Genomic DNA, 20834 nt, shown 5'->3' with positions numbered 1-20834 from the left:
GCTGCCTGACAAAAATGCAGGTGGAAACAGAACAATACACAGTGAATGGACACAGAGAGCAGACAACGAGGGGTGGGGAAAGGAGAGGTGAAACAAAAAATAAATAAATCTTTAAAAAAAAGAAAAGAAAAGGCAGATAGGTCCTTGGAGAGCAGGGTCACAAAATACTAAATTTATTTACTTTCTTTGAAGTCATTAAGGATGTGGGTTCTGGAAGCATAAACATCAGCCAGCCACAGCAAGTCAATCATGGAAGTAGAGAGAACCATCCAGAATATTGGGGAAAAGGACTCCCTTGTTACAGCGATAAACTTTCCACCCCTGTGGGAGCCGCTGGTGAAGCCGGGAGCCCACAGGGGAGCAGGAGGAAGATTTAGTGCTCCCTGCCCTCTCCATCACCTGAAGCAGGCGCTCCCTACCCTATCACCTGGAGCAGGCGCTCCCTACCCTATCACCTGGAGCAGGTGCTCCCTGCCCACTCTATCACCTGGAGCAGGTGCTCCCAGCCCTATCCCCTGGAGCAGGTGCTCCCTGCCCTCTCCATCGCCTGGAGCAGGTGCTCCCTGCCCTACCACCTGGAGCAGGTGCTCCCAGCCCTATCCCCTGGAGCAGGTGCTCCCAGCCCTCTCCATCACCTGGAACAGGTGCTCCCAGCCCTATCCCCTGGAGCAGGTGCTCCTGCCCTCTCCATCGCCTGGAGCAGGTGCTCCCTGCCCTCTCCCCCCTGCCCAGCTGGGCTCCTGCATGGCACCTCACTGGTCTCAGCTGCCCGCTCTGCTCGTCCATCTTCACACGACAGCAGACTCACCTTCCTGCATGCACACCCGCCACGGGGCTCCCTGCTCGCCCACCTTCCGGCTTCACCCCCACCCATCCCGAAGGCCACACCCGCCTCCTCCCTCCTCCCTCCTCCCCGCAGGCCCCCTGCCTCTCCTGCTCCACGAGGCTCCTCGGGCCGCACATCCCGCAGACACCCCACAACCCCCCCATCCTGACGCCAGGGAATCGCGGTGCCGGGAGCTCCGGAGGCCGCGCCTGCACGTCCCGGGTCCCCAACGCCCGTGCCTGGCTTTCCTGGCTGCGAAGCAGAGCTGGGCCGGGTGGCGCAGGGGAGCGAGGCCCATCGCCCCGCAGGAGCAGCCCAGCTGCCACGTCCTCTCTCCCCGTCACCGTCACAGGGCCAGCGAGGCCAGAGCGCACCATCACCCCGTCTTCTGCAGACCCAGTCGAAGTCAACGAGGCTGACGCCAAGGCCAAGGCCAGCCTGGCGCGGCCCGGCCCCTCCTCCCGCCCGGCGCTGCCGTCCCCTGGGGAGACTGAAAAGGCCAGGCCAGCGCGGGGACGCCAAGGGAGGCGCCGAGTCCACGTTTCCCTTCTTACCAGGAAACGCGGGGGCTTGTGACCCCAGAAGCAAACCCCGGGCCAAGGGCCGGCGAGGGGCTCCGGGGGCCAGCCCCGACTCACCGGGGGAGCGCGTCCTGGACGGCGTAGGTGCCGTGGAAGCTCCGGCGGTCCACCAGGCCGTCCGTGGCGTTGAAGCAGATCGTGGACAGGGCCTCCAGGTCGCTGGGGGCGGGAGAGAAGACGCGTCCCCTGAAACGCCCCGCGGGGCGCGAGCGGGCGGCGGCGCCGACACGGCCCGTCCCTGCCCCTCCCGTGCCCCACGTGCAGAGAGGAGCCCCTGGGCCCCGGCACCCCCAGGCTGAAGGCTGTGTCCCCCTCCCTGGAAGGCGCCGAGGCCCGTCCCTCCCCCGGAGCCGGGACCCCGGGGTGGACGGGGCCGGGAGGAGCCGCCGCGCCGGCCTGTGCGGGACTCGGGGCGGTCAGCTCTGGGGCGGCCCCGGCCCTCCCGGCCCCTCCCCGGGGCCCTGGGGATGGGCGGGGAGGGGGCCACGGGGGCGCGCCACGCTCACCTTCCCACGGGGTCCGCGGTGGCCTTGTCCTGCTCGGCCGTGTAGAAGGGCGGCTGGTAGATGAGGAACTCTACCTGCGGCAGAACGCGGCGGTGCCTGCTCAGATGCGGGCCAGGTGCCCGGCGCCCGGCGCCCGGGATGGAGGGGGGCGCTCCTCCCCCCAGCCCCGGCCAAGGCCAGGCTCTCCTGACCCCAAAAGGGCTCGCAAGGAGCGCCAACCAGGCCAGGTGGAGCAGCACTCAACACAGGACATAGTGCCACCCCAGCGGGGGCACCCGGCGTCGCCAGCTCAGCGCAGGGCTGGGGGGGCGGCTCCCCAAGAGGGGCGGGGTCCCCGCCGGGCCCTGGGCGTGGGCTCGGGGAGAAGGAACCGGGGGATGCAGCGGCCAGAGGCAGCGGCCCAGTGTGCTCCAGAAAGGCCGAAAGGCTCGCCCGCCCTCGCGGGCCAGGGGAAGGGGCCTTGAGCGCTGGCCGAGGCCGTGGAATCGGGCTAAGTGGCAGCTAGGGGTAACGGGGCAGGTGACGGGCTGCACTGAGGACGGGCCGGCTCTCGTGAGCACCCCAAATGCACCGCTGAGAGCCCCAGGCCATCACCCCTACTGCACGTCCACGTGGGCGCTCCCTGCCTCGGTTTCCTCATCTGTCCACACGTGGACAGATGCCCCGTGGCGGGGAAGATGCTATGAATAGGCCAGGGTCAGGGTCGCCCTCAGGAGACCAGGCCGGGGGGCTGGGGTGGCCAGCCGTCCTTCCGCCCCCGCCGGGACGGGCACTCACCTCCCAGGGGACCTTCTCATTGGGCACAGAGAAGCGCGTGACAGGGGCGTCGGGGTACAGCAGGTGCCGCGCGTTCACGTGGTGGGCGTCGCCCTGGTCCTCGGCCGGCCACCCGCCGCCCAGCTCCTCCAGGGCCGTCCCCGATGCTGGCGAGGGTGCGAGGGCTCAGGGGTCCGCGGGAGAGCTGCCTCTCCAGGCGTCTCCCGGCGGTGCCCAGCTCCCCCTCCTCCCTGCGCCAGGCGCCAAGCAGGCCGTGCGCCGGCCCCCGTGGCCCCCAGGGCCCCCGTGTCACCCGTAGCGTCGGCGCCACGCTCCCCAGCGCACACCTGCCTCTGCTGTGACCGCTGCCAGCGGAGGCCGCGGTACCAGCTGAGCTCACGGGAGCCCGGCAAGGCCGCCCGCTTGAGGGTCGGTCTGCTGGGGACTCTGGCGACGCCTGGGTGGGCCGCTCGGACCCCTGGGCTGGTCACGCGGGAAACGGCCCTGGCCCTCCATCACTCAGGAGGCAACTGCAGCTCAGACGTGGTCTAGAGCTGGCCAGGCACCCTCCCCACCTTGGGAGCTGGGCAGTCTGTGGTCTGGGGGGTGGGCTAAGCCCCCCAAAGGCGCTGGCCCAGCGACAGCCGCCGGCAGGGCTCGGGGGGCAGGTGCGGGGAACAGGGAGCCACCGGGAGCCCCGCACTGGCACTTGTGCCAGTGAGAGACCCCAGGCCCCAGAGGACCCAGGCTGGCAGGGCCCACTGCCCAGGCCACCCACTCACCCAGAGCTGGGATGCCCGCTGCCACGCCAAAGCCGCCGTCCCGCAGCGCCTTCACAATCCAGCGCAGGGCCTCGGTCGTCTGGGCCACCTGGGAAGCCCCGCCCCGGGCAGGACGTGGTTAATACCTGCCCCACCCCCAGCACTCCTGCCCCGCCCCCGGCACTCCTGTCCCGCCCCCCGGCACTCCTGCCCCGCCCCCGGCACTCCTGCCCCGCCCCCCGGCACTCCTGCCCCGCCCCCGGCACTCCTGCCCCGCCCCCCGGCACTCCTGTCCCGCCCCCCGGCACTCCTGCCCCGCCCCACCCCCCCACACTCCTGCCCCGCCCCCCAGCACACCTGCTCTGCCCCCAGCACACCTCCCCCGCCCCCCAGCACACCTCCCCCGCCCCCCAGCACGCCTGCCCCCGCCCACTGGCCCAGCCTGACGGCAAGAATGGCAGCCTGGCTCTGGAGACCCCCAGTGACCCCCCATAGAAAGCCTGTCTCCTGCCTCTCTATATCCTGCGCAGTGGGAAACCTGACAGTAAGCCACTGCCCAGGCAGCCACGGCAGCAGGCCACCCCACCAGCTCCCCAGGCCACGGCAGCAGGATACCCCACGCCAGCTCTCCAGGCCACAGCAGCGGGCCACCCTGCCAGCTCCCCACATAGCCATGGCAGCCGGCCACCCCTGCCAGCTCTCCAGGCCACGGTAGCAGGCCACCCTGGCTGCCACAGTAGCAGGCCACTCCGTACTCACTCCGCAGGCCATAGCAGCAGGCCACCCCACCAGCTCCTCAGGCCACGGCAACAGGATGCCCCCTCCAGCCACCCAGACCATGGCAGCGGGTCACCCCAGCCAGCTCTCCGCACACCCACAGTAGCACGCCACCCCACGCCGGCTTCAGACAATGGGAGAGCAGCGTGGCCTGCAGGACCGCCCACCAGCCCCTGGAGCCCCCCTGACCCCCAGGAGCTGCCACTGGCGCCCCAGTGTCCGAGGGCACTGCCTGCCAAAGGCATGCAAGTTCCTGCCAGGGACAGAGACGCCGCTGGCACCTGACCCCCTTGAGCCTGTTGGCCGGGCCTGACCCACAGGCCGAGGACGTGGGTGGGTGGAGGGGTCCCCCCGCACGTGCCCCGAGGGAGGGGCTTCCCTGGGCTACGGGGGTGTCAGGAAACGTCTCTGACCTGGGCTGAGGGGACAGGAGGCTGCGGGGCCTATTTTGGGGGCCTCGGGAAAGGCCCGCGGGGAGAAGTCAGCCCCCTGGCATGGCCGTGCAGCCGAGGACACCGCCACCTGGCCCCCCAGCCCCTTCCTGACTTGGGAGCCCGGGGGGAGGGGTCCAGTGTGGCCCCCAGGCCCCACGAGGTGCAGCCCAGCTAAGGGGGGTTTGGGTGGCACCTTCCCGGCAGACAATGAAGGTGCCCGCCGTCGCCGACGCCTCCCCGCCGCCCTGCCGCCCGCCGGGACCCCCGCCGGAGGCCCTGCCCCCAGCGCACCTGCTTCCCCAGGGAGGCCAGCTTCTGCTCCTGGTCTGGGTCCAGCAGGTCCAGGATGGTGTTGACCCTGCAGGAAGGGACAGCTGAGCCCCGGAGCCAGGGGGCATGGTACCGGCCTGCAGGGGACCCCAGCTCCAGCGCCTCGGCGCCGCGTCACCTTGCGTTTCGGTGGCGTCTAACACAGCCACAGAAAGGGCCTGACGCCCAGGGGAGACCCCGAGTGAACGAACAGCCCCTGCCTCGAGGACCTTCCCAGCTAACCGGCGAGGACGCGCCGCAGCCGGCCCTGCCAGGACGCCGAGCGGGGGGCACAGGTGCGTGGTCAGACGGGGGGCTCCTGAGCCGGAGCCCCCCACGGCCAAGTCCTTCTGGGCAGGGCTGGGGCCCCGCTGTCTGCAGGAGGGGCCGCCGCTGTCCCGGGAGTCTTGGCTTGGTTTTTGCCTTATTTTGCGGCCACCTAGGGCCCTCCCCCGCTGTGCCCGCTCCGTTGTGGTTAAAGTCACGGCGCGGGTGACCGTCTTTCCGAAACGCTCCTGGCCAAGGTGCCAACTGCAAGAAATGTTCTTTTGTGACAAAGTGTGCAGCTGTCTTAGGAACCGGCTCAGGCAGCTCTACGGGGGGAGGAGGAAAGCGTGAGGAAGGACCTGTGAGCTCATGGTCGCCCATGCCGCGTCTTGCTTGAATATTACAGAAGCGGCTGAGCTGCTCGCGCCAGGGTCCTCCACCAGCCTAGCACGCGTGCTGGGGCCAGGGCCAGGGCGCTGGACCCCCTGAGTGGGCTCAGCACAAGAGGTGGGGAGCCTCTAGCTCTGTGGGTACCATGTGTCCAAGACCCAAGCCCACCCCTGATGAGCCCCCAGCCCCGCTTGTGTGTTCACTGGACCCGCGGAGCAAGGATGGGCTTCCCGGAGCGAGGAGCTGGGGCCAGCTCAGCTGAGCCTCCGCGCTGGGGTGGGGCAGGGGAGGGGGCCACGGGCCACCAGGCCACAGGCCTCTGAAACGGCCAAGGAATTCTTCCACCGTTTCCCCGTCACCCTCGGTGTCGACAGGGTTTCTCTACCGAAACACGGAGTTTGGTTCAAGGCCAGGACGCGGGCGCCGGAGCGTCGCAGCCAGCAAGAGGGACGTGGCAGCCCCCCAGCCTCCGTGGCAGCCCGCTGAGACGGTTTAGGCTTCAGTTAAGCTTTGTCAACCTCGGGAAGTAACCAGGGGCCTCTTCCGGGGACCCCGGTTGGGAAGGGGGATTGAGACCACGCCGGAGGCGCCCGCCGGCTGGAAGGGCCTGGGTCCCGGCCCTGCTCGCGGCCGGCTGCGGCCCCGGCTGGAGGCGCGGGGGACGGCCGTGCTTACATGGGGCCTGGTTCCTCCAGGCCAGGCAGGACGCTGCGAATCCCTGGGCCCCACGGCCAGCCGCGCCACTCGCCCCCGTGGACGCTGGGCTGCCTAACTTCCTAACCGCTCTGGGCCTCGGTTTCCTCCTTGGTAAAATGGAATAAACCCCACCTGCCCCTGAAGGGTGCTGAGGGGCAGGAGGAGGCAGCTAGAGGGACGCCTCCACACCCGCGGGCCCGGCAAGCCTGGCTCTCGCGACCGCGGCCCGCGGTTTCGTCGCGGCCTTCCGGGCCCAGGGCTCTGCTGACACGTCCTGACACGCCAGGGCCACACCAGGGCCACGCCGGGCAGCCCCCCCAGCGCCCGAGTGCAGGGCGCGGTCAGTGGTCCGCGCAGATGCCCCTCAACAGCGCCACCGATTGAGGCCACTCTCCGGCCAGGGCGGGAAAGAGAAGACGCCCAGTCCCCAGGCACGTCCTCTTCAACTTAAGAATCAGAGGAGAAAGCCAGGCTGAGCCCGTCTTGCAGACCTCGGGCCCCAGCCTCCGGCGGTTCCGTCAGGCCAGGGCCCGCAGGCCTCTGGAATCACACGGGATTTAGCGAGAGCCTCCCAGACCTCGTTCTAGGACTGAGGGTGCTGTGGGGACCACACTGGACGCTGTCCTGCTCTTGGGATGCTCACACTTAGAGGGGAACATTACATTCAACCAACCAACCAACCGACTGTCCATCAACCAACCAACCGACTGACCATCCAACCAGCCATCCAACCACTGGAATGACTGACCAACCAACCAACCCAGTGACCATCCAAGCAGCCAAGTGACTGTCCAACTAGTCGACCAACCAACCAACCCAGTGACCATCCAAGCAGCCAAGTGACTGTCCAACTAGTCGACCAACCAACCAACCCAGTGACCATCCAAGCAGCCAAGTGACTGTCCAACTAGTCGACCAACCAACCGACTGCCCACCTAACCAATCAACCAACCAACCGATTGACTGGCTGGCCTTAGATCTCGCAGCAGGAAGAGCTTCTAAAAGGCAAGGTATGGGACAGAGAGGCTGGGAGCAGGGGCGGGGCTGGGGGCGCAGGGAAGGAGGCAGGAAGAGCTTTCCTCCAACACTGACCCCTCACTCTGGAAAGAGGCGAGGCGGGGAGGCTTGAGAGCAGGGGCAAGGGTGGTGGAGCTCCACAGCGCTGGCACTGGGCTCCCAGCAGGGGCTGCAGCAGGCCGGGTGCCACCCGGCTCCCGGGGAGGGGGGGGGCGACCTCAGCACGAGCCTGCACTCAGCTGCCTGCCCCCCCCAGCCCCCCAGCCCCACCAGCCTCCCAGCCTCCGGCCTTCAATCTCTCGGAGGGAGCCAGGAGGCTCGGCCCTGCCGCCCAGGTGGGAGCTCCCGGGGACCCGGGGGCCCCTCACATGCCTGCCAACCCCGGGGGGGGAAGGCTCTCCTCGGAGCCCCCGAGCTGGGAGCAGGCCCTGGGGCAGGGGACCACGGCGCAGGCCCCCGGCGGGACGCGTACTTGTCGCTGATCTCCTGGATCTTCTGCTCGGGCCTCTGCTGCAGCTGGTGCTGCTGGTTCTGCAGGTAATTCTCCTTCATGTTCATCTCCCAGGTCAGCAGGACGTCCTCCGCCGCCTTCCCCAGCGGGTTTCCTGTCCAGAGGAGACAGACAGAGGGGCCTGAGCTCCGGCGAGGGGTGAGAGGGCGCCGGCCCACGCCCTAAGTGTCAGGAGAGGGGAGGGGAGCCGCCAGCACGTGCTCGCCCACAGCCGGGAGCGGGGTTCCTGCCTCCCAAATAACGGGCTGAAGACCTGCCTGAGTTTTTGTGTTTGTTTTTAACTTTAGTATGTCAATCAGCATCTTTAATTAATGCCCCGCGGTTGACATGTTTTGGGTATTGATCTACAGACAGAAATACAATGATGTCAACAAAAACAAATCTCTCCGGATTCGAGGGACAACCCATCTTGCACCTTAACTGCCTCAATTTTGACCTCGGTGAATCTGCAACGAGCAGCCTGCGCACCCTCCCGGGCCCTCCTGGGGGAAGCACGGGGGGCCGTGGGGGGTACTCACTGAACTGCTTGTGCCTCTCGGGGGGGATTCTCAGGACGAGCCTGCGGACCAGCAGCCGCAGGTGGCTGAGCAGGATGAGGGGCGGAGGGGCGGCGGGGCGGCCGTGGTACTCCTCGATCAGGTCGTGGCGCTGGAACTTCCAGATCTGGTCCGTGTGGTCCTGCACCTGCTGAAAGGTGTAGCTGCAGGGGCGGGAGAGAGCGCAGTTACACGGGGTAGCAGGTGCGACAGTTTCCTCTCACCGGCGACATAAATGCCATCTTGGTGCCTGGAGTATCGAGATGCTGCACAACTGAAAACATGAAACTCTACATACGAGGGCAACTGAAGAGGCAGGAAAAGATGCTTAGACCAGGTAGCCTAAGAATTGTGAGCTTCCTGGCAGCCAAGGGGAGAAAAGATGCTGTAAAACCTCATTAAAGAATAAAGCGAAACAGACGTGGCCAGGAAGGAGAGGCTCCCCTGCCTTTCCCGCTGGAAGGGACTTGTCAGCTGAATCTGATCTGAGGATGCACAGAAGAGACGGGACTTCCATGAACTTAGTGCAGACGCATCGTCACCTGGAGAGCGTGGCGCCTCGGCAGAGCTGGACCGGGACGGGGCGGGGGCGGGCGCCGGGCGGGGCGGTTTGTAAGGGAACCCCGCCCGCTCCCACCCGTGCCCGGCCTGCCGGCTCAGTTCCGGTCCCCGCTTCAGCCCCTGCAGAGACTTCACCGTCCCTCCGTGTTCAGACACACGTTAGAACAGGAACCCGCCACCCCGCAACCAGCGGGCGAAGGGGCCTCGAGGAGGGGCCCGGCAAACCCAGGGGCTGGACCACGCGTCCTCACGGCGCTCGCCAGGCTTTGTGCACAGTGGCCGGGAAAGGACCGGAGGGCTGACGGGGCGGCCGGGGGCCGTGGGCCTGGCCATGGACGGCCTCGGAGCTCCCGAGCCAGCCCGGCGCCCACCGACCCGCAGGTCCCTGGCACCCGGGCTCTAACTCCACGGCTTCCCCTGCCGCCCGGCAGTCCTCTCTGTGCCGATCCCTGCATGAGCCCCCAGCTCTCTCTTGATTCCCAGGAAGCTAAGTCTGAAACCTGCAGAAGCATTCTGTGGCCCCCAAAGTGAGAATCGCCAGCTCCTGGGCGACAGAGGAGCCCACAGAGGGGTGTCCTACTTCCCGGGGCAGGGCAGACCACAGATTTTGTACCTTTTGTTCCACAAAACAAAAGAGCAGATATTCTAAAAGCCCCACGATAAGACTGAATGCGGGAAGCGGATGTGGCTCAGGCGATAGGGCCTCTGCCTACTGTATGGGAGGACCCGGGTTCAATCCCTGAGGCCTCCTGGTGAAAAAGAAGAGAAAGCATGCCTGCGCAGAGAGCCGCTACCCGCGCAGCAAGACGAGTGCCCAAGCAGTGAGCGAGTGCCCGTGCGGTGAGACGAGGGCCCACGCGGCGAGCCGAGTGCCCATGTGGGCGCCTGCATGGTGGGCCAGTGCCCGTGCAAGCGAGTCACACAGCAAGATGATGACACAGCAAAAGAGAGACGAAGGGGAGAGTCAAGGTGAAGCGCAGCAGAGACCAGGAACTGAGGTGGTGCAATTGACAGGGAACCTCGCTCCACATCAGAGGTCCCCAGGATCGAATCCCTCTGAATCCTACAGAAGATAAGATGAAGAAAAGAGAAGTAGATACAGAAGCTCACACAGCGAAAGGACACAGACAGCAAAACCAGCAAGGCGGGGGAGGGGGAAAAAGAAATAAATCTTTAAAAACAAAAAGACTGAATGCTTCACAACACTAAGGATTCAAAGAAAATCCTAGAGATTTGCCAAGAGAAGACGTAGAGAGCGTGTAAGACTCCTGCTGCCGCTATGACAAATTCCCACCACGTCAGGGGCTCAGAACGACACGAGCGTACCCTCTCACAGTCCGGGCAGTCAGCAACATGAACGTCAAGGTGTGGCCGAGGCCGGGCCCTTCAGGAGCCCCGAGGGAGCCTCTGTTTCCCTGCCCGCTCCGGCAGCTGGGGCCGCCCCGCTGCGAGCTCTGCCTCCATTCGCCACGCCTCCCTCTCTCACCAGGACCCGGTTAACCCAGGAAGGCCCCCGCCTCGAGGCTCTTCACGGACCCGCACCTGCAGAGCCCGTCCGCCATGCCGGGCCGCGTCTTCCCAGGGCGCGGGGACCAGGACGGAGAAGGTTCTGGAGGGCCGGGACTCGAGCACAGACCCCTGGGAAGGACCAAAGCGCAGACCCTCCTGGGCTGGGGATGCTGTTCACAAACGGCGGCAAGCGGAACCCAGACGGGAGCTGCCACGCTGGCCCCGGCCACAGGGAGCGCGAGCCCGGGGGAGGCCGCGGCGCACAGCAGGCTCAGGCGGGGCGGCGGGGGCAGCGGGGGCCCCACGGTCAAGGGGCGTGGAGCAGTTTGATGAGGTGATGGATTCCAAAAATAGATCCTGGGGTATGTTTATAACCTGGTCTGCACCTGGGTGTGGATGAATTATGGTTGGGGCTTTGGGGGCCACGTCACTGGGGCGTTGAGTCCCTGCCCCTTGCTGGGGACTCGCAGATAAAAGGCGTGGCGAGGGACAGAGTTGGGGGGTTTTTGATGTTGGGTTTTGGGCTCCTGCACCTCTTGGCTGTGGCCCGCCCCCTGACTCGCGGGGGCTGAGGGACAGTGTGAACAGTCTGAGATTATTTATGAATGCCCGAGAAAGATGACGTTTGTAAACTCATCCTGGGTGGGATACCCTTTGATTAATATTGGGTTCAGGTGAGGCCCCCTGATGACGCTACCTGCTCGGATAAGGGCTTTGATTCGGCCACATCAGTAAGGTGTGACTCAGTTTCCACCCCCCCGGAGGGCTGACATAAATGGACACTTGCTCAGGAAGACGCGGGAAGAGTGCTCCGAAGACGACAGACCTTGGTCATTTTGACCCTGCCGTGTGACAGAGAATGAAGGCTCACACAGCTACAGCCCCGGGGAAAGAGGGGCCATCTGCCTGGCAGCCCACAGCTGGCCGCGGGAAGAGAGCAGAGCCGGGCACGGGGGCCCAGAGGGGAAGGCTGGACCGGCAGAGGCCACCCGCCCCTGGCTTCCCCACGCGGAAGCTGACTGCGGAGAGAAAGCCCCTCTCTGAGGCAGGCCTCGGCGGACAGGAAGCAGCAGGCTTGGCGCACACGAGTCGTTCGAGCAGCCGCACGCCCCCACTTCCAGTCTCCCCCGGAGCCCTGTCCCCACCCGGGGCCAGCCTGCCAGGGGATGGGGTCATCATGGCCAGCCAACCCCCAGCCCACCTGCCAGCTGACGGCAGATGCGAGCAACAAGGCGGCCAAAATCTGGGTCATCAGAACCACCCACCCACGGACTTATGAGAAGTAAGACACAACTGCTGCTTCAGGCCGCCATTTGGGGAATGTTTGTTACGCAGCAATAGCTATGTAACTATGACACATGCCCGTGCAGTGGGTTGGTTTACAGACCCCAGAACAGCATCTTCTAACCTTACTCCAGGCCTGTGCGTGAACCCACTGGAAACAGGACTTTGGAAGGTGGTGTGGGTTAGGGGTGACCGGCTGAATCACGGCGGGCTTCAGCTGGATTACTGGCGCCATTGATAAGTGGAAGGAAGCTCGGACGTGAGGACAGAAACGTGGCAGGGAGGCCCAGGCGCTGGGAGTCAACAGAGCAGGAGGGGAGGAGAGCCCACCACGTGCGCCTGCGCGGCGGCAAAGCCACGGAGCACGGCTCGCCGGCGCCCGGCCCCGGACGCCAGTCCTCTGGGAGAGAGAATCGCCTCCAGTGCCTTGATATTGGACCCTCAAAACCCCGAGCCAACAGTGCCCAGTGTGTAAGCTGACCCCTGCGAGGTATTCGTTTCAGCAGCCAGGAGACTAAGGCAGGGAAAGGGCTGAGTCGGGTGACGGGGACGCCCGCCCGGAGCCAGTGACGGGGACGCCCGCCCGGAGCCCCTGGTGACGGGGACGCCCGCCCGGAGCCAGTGACGGGGACGCCTGCCCGGAGCCCCTGGTGACGGGGACGCCCGCCCGGAGCCCCTGGTGACGGGGTCGCCCGCCCGCAGCCCCTGGTGACGGGGACGCCCGCCCGCAGCCCCTGGTGACGGGGACGCCCGCCCGGAGCCCCTGGTGACGGGGACGCCCGCCCGCAGCCCCTGGTGACGGGGACGCCCGCCCGGAGCCCCTGGTGATGGGGACGCCCGCCCGGAGCCCCCCCCTGCCGGTGACGGGGACGCCCGCCCAGAGCCCTCGCTGCCGCTGACGGGGACACCCGCCCGGAGCCAGTGACGGGGACGCCCGCCCGGAGCCCCCCCTGCCACTGATGGGGACGCCCGCCCGGAGCCCTCGCTGCCGCTGATGGGGACACCCACCCGGAGCCCCTGGTGACGGGGACGCCCGCCCGGAGCCCCTGGTGACGGGGACGCCCGCCCAGAGCCCCTGGTGACGGGACGCCCGCCCGGAGCCTGTGCTGCTGCGTCGCCTGAGCGTCTTGCGTGGAGTGAAGGCCAGGCTGACCGCGCGGAGGAGCCCCTCGGAACAGCGCCGCAGCTCTCCTCACCCCTGGAGAGGCCGACGTGCCCAAGTTCCCTCAGCACAGTCCACCCTGGTGTCCCCGCTGCTAAGCCAGAGACGGGCCTAAAACCTCCTGCTCGGGGGCTCGGGGGTCTTCACAAACCCCTGCAAGTCGGCGTTTTCTCTCTTTTCCAGGGAACACGTGGAGGCTGGAAAGCTGCACGCATCTCCCGGGCAGCCCGAGCCGCCCTGTGCGGCAGCCCGGCCCTCCCGGGCACCTCCTCCCCCGCGGCCTGTGGAGCCTCGGAGGCTGCTGCGGCCGCTGACCGCAGGCGGGGGCTTGGGACAGGCCTGGACTCTCCTGTCCTGGCCGCCGGGAGGCTGGAGCCCATGTCCAGGGCCCCCTTGGGAGGCTCCGGGCAGGGGGCTTCCTCGCCGCGCCGAGCCTGGGGTCTGCGCGCTGAGGCTTACGCTGCCTCACCCGCTCTGCCTCCGCCTTCCCGTGGCCCCTGCCCAGGCCTCGCGCCCCCTCTTCTTACGAGGACTCCGATGGCCACCCCAGCACCCACCCCGCGCCCAGGATGCTTAACTCATTCCATCTACAAAGAAGGCCACACCTGAGGCTGCGGGGGACGCAGATCTTGAGGGACCCTCCAACCCGCCCGGGAGGGTCGGCTGTCTCGGGCACCCCTCCTGCGGGGAGGCCCCACGCCCTGCACCCGCGGGGCCGGGGCGCAGAGGGCAGCGGGGAGCAGGAGGAGGGCTGGCACCTGCCGGCCCCGGCGCCTCGTCCACGCAGCCCACCCAGCCTCCGCCAGGCGCGTGGGGCCAGCTCAGGTCCGGGCAAGATCCGGCCCTCACCGGCAGAACCTGCGCCGCCGCGCCCACGCCCCGCCCACATCCCGGGCCGCTCACCCTGCCCCGCAACCCACAGCCGCTCCGCTCACACCCCCGTACCCACGCGCCCCGCCCACCCCGCGCCCCGCCCGCACCCCATACCCACGCCCCGCCCATCCCTCACCCCGCCCGCACCGCACACCCACACGCCCTTCCCACACCCCACACCCACGCCCCGCCCGCCCCGTGCCCCGCCCACCCCGCGCCCACACCCACACCCGCTCGTGCCCACACCCCGCGCCCCGCCTGCACCCCACACCCACACGCCCTTCCCACACCCCACACCCACGCCCTGCCCGCCCCGTGCCCGGCCCACCCTGCGCCCACATCCACACCCGCTCGTGCCCACACCCACGCGCCCCGCCCACCCCATGCCCCGCCTGCACCCCACACCCACACGCCCTTCCCACACCCCACACCCACGCCCCGCCCGCCCCGTGCCGCGCCCACACCCACACCCGCTCGTGCCCACACCCACGTGCCCCGCCCACCCCGGCCCCGCCCGCCGCGCCCCGAGCCCGGGACCCACTTGAACATGGCGATGAGCAGGTTGAGCAGCAGGATGTTGGTGAAGAGCAGGTAGAGGCAGAGCAGGATGACCGTGAGCCAGTTGGGGAAGGCGGGCGTGAGCTGGTTCCCGGCGGTCACCGGGCACTTGGGCTTGTAGGGGTCTGTGCCGTTGGGGCTGCACAGGTCGGGGCTGAAGTTCACGCCTGCGTGGGGAGGGGGTGGTGAGGCGAGGAGGCCCACGCGTCGGGCTGGGCCCTGGCAGGCCACGGCCCTCGGCGCGGCCAGCTGAAAGGGGCCCTGGGGCCACCCGGCCCCCACGAGGCCGTGGGGCCTGCCCGCCAGGTGGGCTCGGCTGTGCAGCCACGGCCCTGAGGCCCCAAAGAGCAGCTGTCCGTGCCCGTGTTAATTTGCACCCTGTGGGGGTGAGCCCCGCGTAAGAGGGCCTCTTGGAGCGGTTGTTTCGGGCTAAGGAGTGGGCACCTGAAGCCGGGGGTGCTAGCCCCGATTACGCAGGCCTTATCGAGAGGACGCAGAAGTAAGACGGTGGAGAAAGACTTCACCACGTGACGGGAGGCAGGCCTTCCAGCCGAGGAGCCAAGCCGGCAGGGGAGAAAGCAAGCCCTGCTGACAGGGTGATTTTGAACTTCCAGTTTCTGAAAATGCGAGCCGGTAAGTTCCTTTTGTTTAAATGACCCCATTGTGTGGTATGTGTCATAGCAGCCTGGCAAACGTGAGCTTGGCAGTGGCTCCTTGGATAGGACACCAAAAGCCAAGCAAGAAGAGACGGATAAATTGGACTTTATCAATATTTTAAAATTTTGTGCTTCAAGGGACATCCATCAAGGAAGTGAAAAGACAACCCACAGAGTGGGAGAAAACATTTGTAAAGCGCACTGATGAAAAGGGGCTGGTATCCAGGACATAGAAAGAACCCTTTCGACTGCACAAAAGACAAAAAATTCAATAGAAAAATGCGCAAAGGATGAGGATAGACATTTTTCTAAAGATACACAATGGCCAATAAGCACACTCAATGTAATTAGTCATTGGAGTGATGGAAATCAAAACCCCATTAAGAGACCACTTCACAGCCAGAAGATGGCTGTAACCAAAAAGACAGAAAACTGCCTCCTCTTTGTTTCCAGATCATCCAGGCACTCTGCCTTTTCTCCAAGGGCACCTCCACCCAGCCAGGTGAGCCAGGGGCCAGCAGTCACAAAGCAGCAAGAAACTGCCTCTCACTAAATCAGTCTTTCAGCCTATGGGGTACCCTTGAGCAGAAGTTTTGGTGTGTTTTTTAAAAAAACAGCTTTTAGAAAAATAGCTAGAGGACAGGCTGAAACAGCCTGGAAAAAGATTGCCTAGAGTTTAGGACACCAGGCAAAGGCTGGACACCGCCCAGAGGAGAGAGGGACAAAGGAGGGAAATCGCAACAGCAGAACTGTGAGTTGAAACCAGCGGCTGCTGTACCCGGCACCCTCCCCCACCCTAAAGACTCTAGAGAGTTCTCGGACCTCTGGGCCTGCAGCCACAGACAAAGGGGGCTCCAGCGATCCACCACCCCAGGAAATGGGAGAGAGAGGGACACCTCCGAAGGCTGACTCAGCTTCTCACTCACATATTAGGTCCACTGTGTCCCAGGAGCCCCCCAGGCCAGGTAGGGCTGGGCCATTGTTTGCCTTGGAGCCAGCCAAGGGCTCCCAATCTCCTTCTCTACTAATGGGGACTAATTGTTGAGGACTCAGAGGGCAGTGGAATTATTTCCTAGCCAGGAAAAGGGAGGGGGCTGCCAGAGAAGGCTGGAGAACTGTCTCAGAGAAAGTTTGAATTCCGAGGCTCTTAGCCTCCAGACAGGAAGCTCTATCACATTGATCTGGTCTGTGTTACAACAAATACACGCTGACCAGGCATTGAACTGGGAGCTGCCAAAGAGCGGCATCTGCTGGCAGACCAAGGAAATGCATGCAAGAAAATTAAAAAATAGGAGAGGCTTTTTCCAGCCTCTAAAGCCTGCCTCCCCAAGGCCCTAGGAACTGAGTCTACAACCAATTACAGGGTCCAGTGCCCAGTTTTCAGCAACCAGCAGGACAATCCTAACAATCCAGGTCAAGCCAAGAATGAAAGAGCAGTGGTACCACACAGCCTCCTGCCACTAAATCCCTACAGAAGAGAAAGAAAGCGAGTATCTGAGTAAACTACATCCTAATCAGGGGCCCAGATATCAGCAAAAAAATTGCAAGCCATACTAAGAAATTAGAAGACATGACCCAAGAAAAGGAAAATATTAAAGCCCCAGAAGAGAGGCAGAGTTGAGAGAACTAATTAGTGAAGTGAGCACACATTTCCAAAACCAAATTAATGAGTTTGAAGACAATATGGCTGAAGAGATAAATGACATCAAGACGATATTGAGTGAACACAAAGAATTTTAAATCCTAAACAGAAAAGTAACAGAGCTCACGGGAATGAAAGGCACAATAGGTGAGATCAAAACCACATTAGAGGGAAACGGACTTTGGCCCAGTGGTTAGGGCGTCCATCTACCATATGGGAGGTCCGTGGTTCAAACCCCGGGCCTCCTTGACCCGTGTGGAGCTGGCCATGCGCAGTGCTGATGTGCGCAAGGAGTGCCTTGCTATGCAAGGGTGTCCCCCGTGTGGGGGAGCCCCATGCGCAAGGAGTGCGCCCGTGAGGAAAGCCGCCCAGCGTGAAAAGAAAGAGCAGCCTGCCCAGGAATGGCGCCGCCCACACTTCCCGTGCCGCTGATGACAACAGAAGCGGACAAAGAAACAAGATGCAGCAAATAGACACCAAGAACAGACAACCAGGGGAGGAGGGGAAATTAAATAAATAAATAAATCTTTAAAAAAAAAAAAACCACATTAGAGGCATACAACAGCAGACTTGAAATGACAGAAAAAAGAATAAGTGATACAGAAGACAGAACAGCTAAAATTGAAGAGAGAAAAGAAAAGAGAGAGAGGAAAGCATGGAAAAAATTGAGCAGGGGCTCAGAGAGCTGAATGACAAACGCAACAACATATGTCATGCGAGTTCCATAATGAGAAGAGAAGGGGAAAGGAGCAGAATGAGTATTTGAGGAAATATTAGCTGAAAATTTCCCAACTCTCATGAAACAAAGAACTTACATGTCCAAGAAGTGCACCATACCCTAATCAGAATAAATCTGAATAGACCTACTCCAAGACACATACTACTCCGAATGTCAAATGTCAAAGACAAAGAGAAAATTCTCAGAGCCGTGAGGGAGAAGCAAACCATCATGTACCAGGGACACCCAGTAAGACTTACTGCAGATTTCTTTTCAGAAACCATGGAGGCAAGAAGACATTGGTGTGATACATTTAGGATACTGAAAGAGAAAAACTGCCAGCCAAGAATTCTTTATCCAGCAAAATTGACCTTTAAATATGAAAGTGAGTATAAAATTTTCCCCAAAAGAAACCAAGAAAGTTTGCAAAAAAGAATCCACCTTTGCAGGAAATGTTAAAGGAAGCCTTAGAAAGGAAATATTAAATGAAGCCTTAGAACCTGAAAGAAAAAGACAGGAGAGATAGGCTTGGAGAAGAGTATGGAAGAAAGAATACCAGAAAGGATAACCAAAAGAGTAAAAAGACAGACAAAAATTGATATGACATGTGAAAACCAAAGAATAAAATGGTGGAAGTAAATAGTGTATTTACATTAATATCATTGAATGTGAATGGAATAAACTCCCCATCAAAAGATACAGGCTGGGCCTATGTGCCTGAAATATGAACTAGGTCTAGAGCTGTAGGGTGCCTAAGAGTTACCTCCTGAGAGCCTCCATGTTGCACAAATGTGGCCACTCTCTAAGCCAAGCTCAGCACGTAAATGCATTACCTTCCCCCCAATGTGGGACATGACTCCTGGGGATGAGCCTCCCTGGCACCGAGGAATTACTACCAATCACTAACTGGAGAAGCTACTAGAAAGAGACCTCGAATAAAAGGGTCAACTCAGACCAGCAGAATATCTCAGCCTACATGTTGGATCAAGTGTTAAAAACTGCTCTTTGACCTTGAATAATTGGGGGAAATGGCAAAGACAAATGAATTGATATGGCTAAATGGGGGAAATGGCAAAGACAAATGAGTTGATATGGCTAGGAGTCTTCCAAAAAGTGTCAGGAGGTCATCAGAGGGGTCGCACTTACATACACCTCAGCAGGACCCCAGAAAAAGCCAAAGTAGATACAACCCTAGGTACTGGTTCTCCTGAAGGCTATAGAGATCCACAGGGTATATAGCCATGGCAGATGGATTTGGAGCTCTGTGCCATATCAGAAGGCCCCACTTTGGAATTTGTGCTCCTGAGTGTGATGGAGCTGAACTCAGATGTGATTTTTCTACACATGCCTCTTCTCTCACTTTTACTGAACCTGTGGTTGGCACTAGGGATGGTCCATACTCAGGAACTTGAATCTCTGGACTGCCCATGTGCCAGCTGGCCCCTGAGCCTCAGCAGAGTGGCGACTCCTACTCTCTGGTTCGTTGGTCTTACCCAGGTCAGCTAACAGGGAGGTGAAGATGGTCAACCACCACACCAGGGAATCAAGAGTACCTACAACTGTAAGCAGAGGATTTGCATCCATCATCCATGTGGGATCTAAGCCATCCTCTTGATCTAGAGGTGGAGTGGACATCACCATCCCAGGGTCCATAGAATGTAGGAATAAAAAATGGACTAGAGTGGACTTACTGATATTCTACTATAAAACTATTGTGACGAGTAATAGAAAAAATTTCAGCATCGAGGTGGAGAAAGTGGCCACAGTAGTTGCTGAGGGCAGGGAGAGGGTAGAAGAGAGGTGATGTGGGGGAATTTTTGGGATTTTGAGTTGTCCTTAATGATATTGTAGGGTCAGATGCTGTACTCTATATATCCTGCCATAACCCACTGATTGGACTGGGGGAGAGTGGGAACTACAGGGTAAACTATTATCCACGTGGTGCAGCAGTGCTCCAAAATGTGTTCACCGAGTGCGATGAGTGTGCCACAATGGTGGGGGAGGTTGTTGGTGTGGGGGAAATGGGGTGTGGGGTGGGGGGTATATGGGAACCTCTTATATTTTTTAATGTAACATTTTTTTATGTATATATCTTCAGAAAAATACAATTTACAAAAATGATGGGGTGGGGGGTAGGGAATGGGTTATATGGGAACCGCTTATGTTTTTTGTTTTTTTATGTTTTTTTAGTGTGACATTCCTTGTGATCTATTAACTTTAATTTTTAAAAAATTATAGGGGATTTCAAAAAAAAAAAAGATACAAGCTGGGAAGTAGATGTGGCTCAAGCGATTGGGGCTCCCCTCTATCATATGAGAGGTCCAGGGTTCAATCCTGGGGCTTCCTGGTGAAGGCAAGCTGGCCCAAGTGGAGAGCTGGCACAGCAAGATGATACAACAAAAAGAGACACAGAAGAGAGACAATAAGAGATGCAGCAGACCAGGGAGGTGAGGTGGCATAAGAGATTCAGCACCTCTCCCATTCTGGAAGGTCCCAGGATCAGTTCTGGTGCTGCCGAAAGAGAAGACAAGCAGATACAGAACACACAGCGAGTGGACACAGAGCAGACAATGGGGGGGGGGGGGCAGATAAATAAATCTAAAAAATAAAAATAAACAAAAGATACAGCCCGACAGAATGGATAAAAGATGATGAACCATCCACATGCTGCTTAGAGAAACTCACCTGAGAAGCAGGAATACAAACTGGCTGAAAGTGAAAGGTTGGGAAAAGATACTCCATGTGAATAGTAACCAGAAAAGAGCAGGGGTAGCTATACTAATATCAGACAAAACCGACTTAAAATGCAAAAAAAGTTATAAGGGATACAGAAGGCCATTCTATAGTAATAAAAGGGACAACCCACTAGGAAGATAAAACAGTCATAAATATCTATATACCAAACCAGGATGCCCCCAAATACATGAGACAAACTCTGGCAAAACTGAAGGGAGAAACAGACATCGCTACAATAATCATTGGAGACCTCAACACCCCACTCACATCATTAGATAGAACAATAGACAAAGATCAATAAGGAAACAGAGAACTTGAACAACATGATAAATGAATTAGACCTAACAGACATACACAGAACCCTGAATCCAAACTCAGCAGGTTATACATTCTTCTCAAGTGCCCATGGATCCTTCTCCAGGATAGACCACATGTTAGGACACAATGCAGCTCTCAGTAAATATAAAAAGACTGAAATTACACAAAGCACCTTCTCAGATCACAATGGAAATCAATAATAGACAGGAAAAAGGAAAAACTGCAAATGTGTGGCGACTAAACAACACACTCATAAATAATCAGTGGGTCAAAGAAGAAATTGCAAGTGAAATCAGTAAATATATTGAGACAAATGAAAACGAGAAAACAACATATCAAAACGTATGGGATACAGCAAAGGCAGTCTTGAGAGGGAAATTCACAGCCCTAAATGCCTAAACTAAAAAAGAAGAAAGAACTAAACTCAAAGATTTAACTGATTAACTAAAG

At 60.8% G+C, this 20834-nt stretch overlaps 1 protein-coding gene across 1 annotated transcript in view; it reads right to left on the bottom strand.

The window, feature by feature from the left end:
- TRPM2 (transient receptor potential cation channel subfamily M member 2) overlaps positions 1 to 20834 on the bottom strand; it is a 77705-nt gene that overhangs the window by 12518 nt on the left and 44353 nt on the right. The window contains exons 22-29 of the mRNA XM_058296336.2: positions 14298 to 14481; positions 8350 to 8531; positions 7793 to 7925; positions 4933 to 4999; positions 3452 to 3539; positions 2691 to 2836; positions 1914 to 1987; positions 1465 to 1566 (exon numbers count right to left, since the gene is read on the bottom strand). Coding sequence (XP_058152319.1) covers positions 1465 to 1566; positions 1914 to 1987; positions 2691 to 2836; positions 3452 to 3539; positions 4933 to 4999; positions 7793 to 7925; positions 8350 to 8531; positions 14298 to 14481 — 976 coding nt within the window. The remainder of the gene's footprint in view (positions 1 to 1464; positions 1567 to 1913; positions 1988 to 2690; positions 2837 to 3451; positions 3540 to 4932; positions 5000 to 7792; positions 7926 to 8349; positions 8532 to 14297; positions 14482 to 20834) is intronic.

Source organism: Dasypus novemcinctus, chromosome 4 (assembly GCF_030445035.2).
Source record: "Dasypus novemcinctus isolate mDasNov1 chromosome 4, mDasNov1.1.hap2, whole genome shotgun sequence".
NCBI classification, from domain to species: Eukaryota; Metazoa; Chordata; class Mammalia; order Cingulata; family Dasypodidae; genus Dasypus; species Dasypus novemcinctus.
Note: the sequence above shows the minus strand (reverse complement) of the source record. Positions and strands in the feature narration are given on the sequence as shown.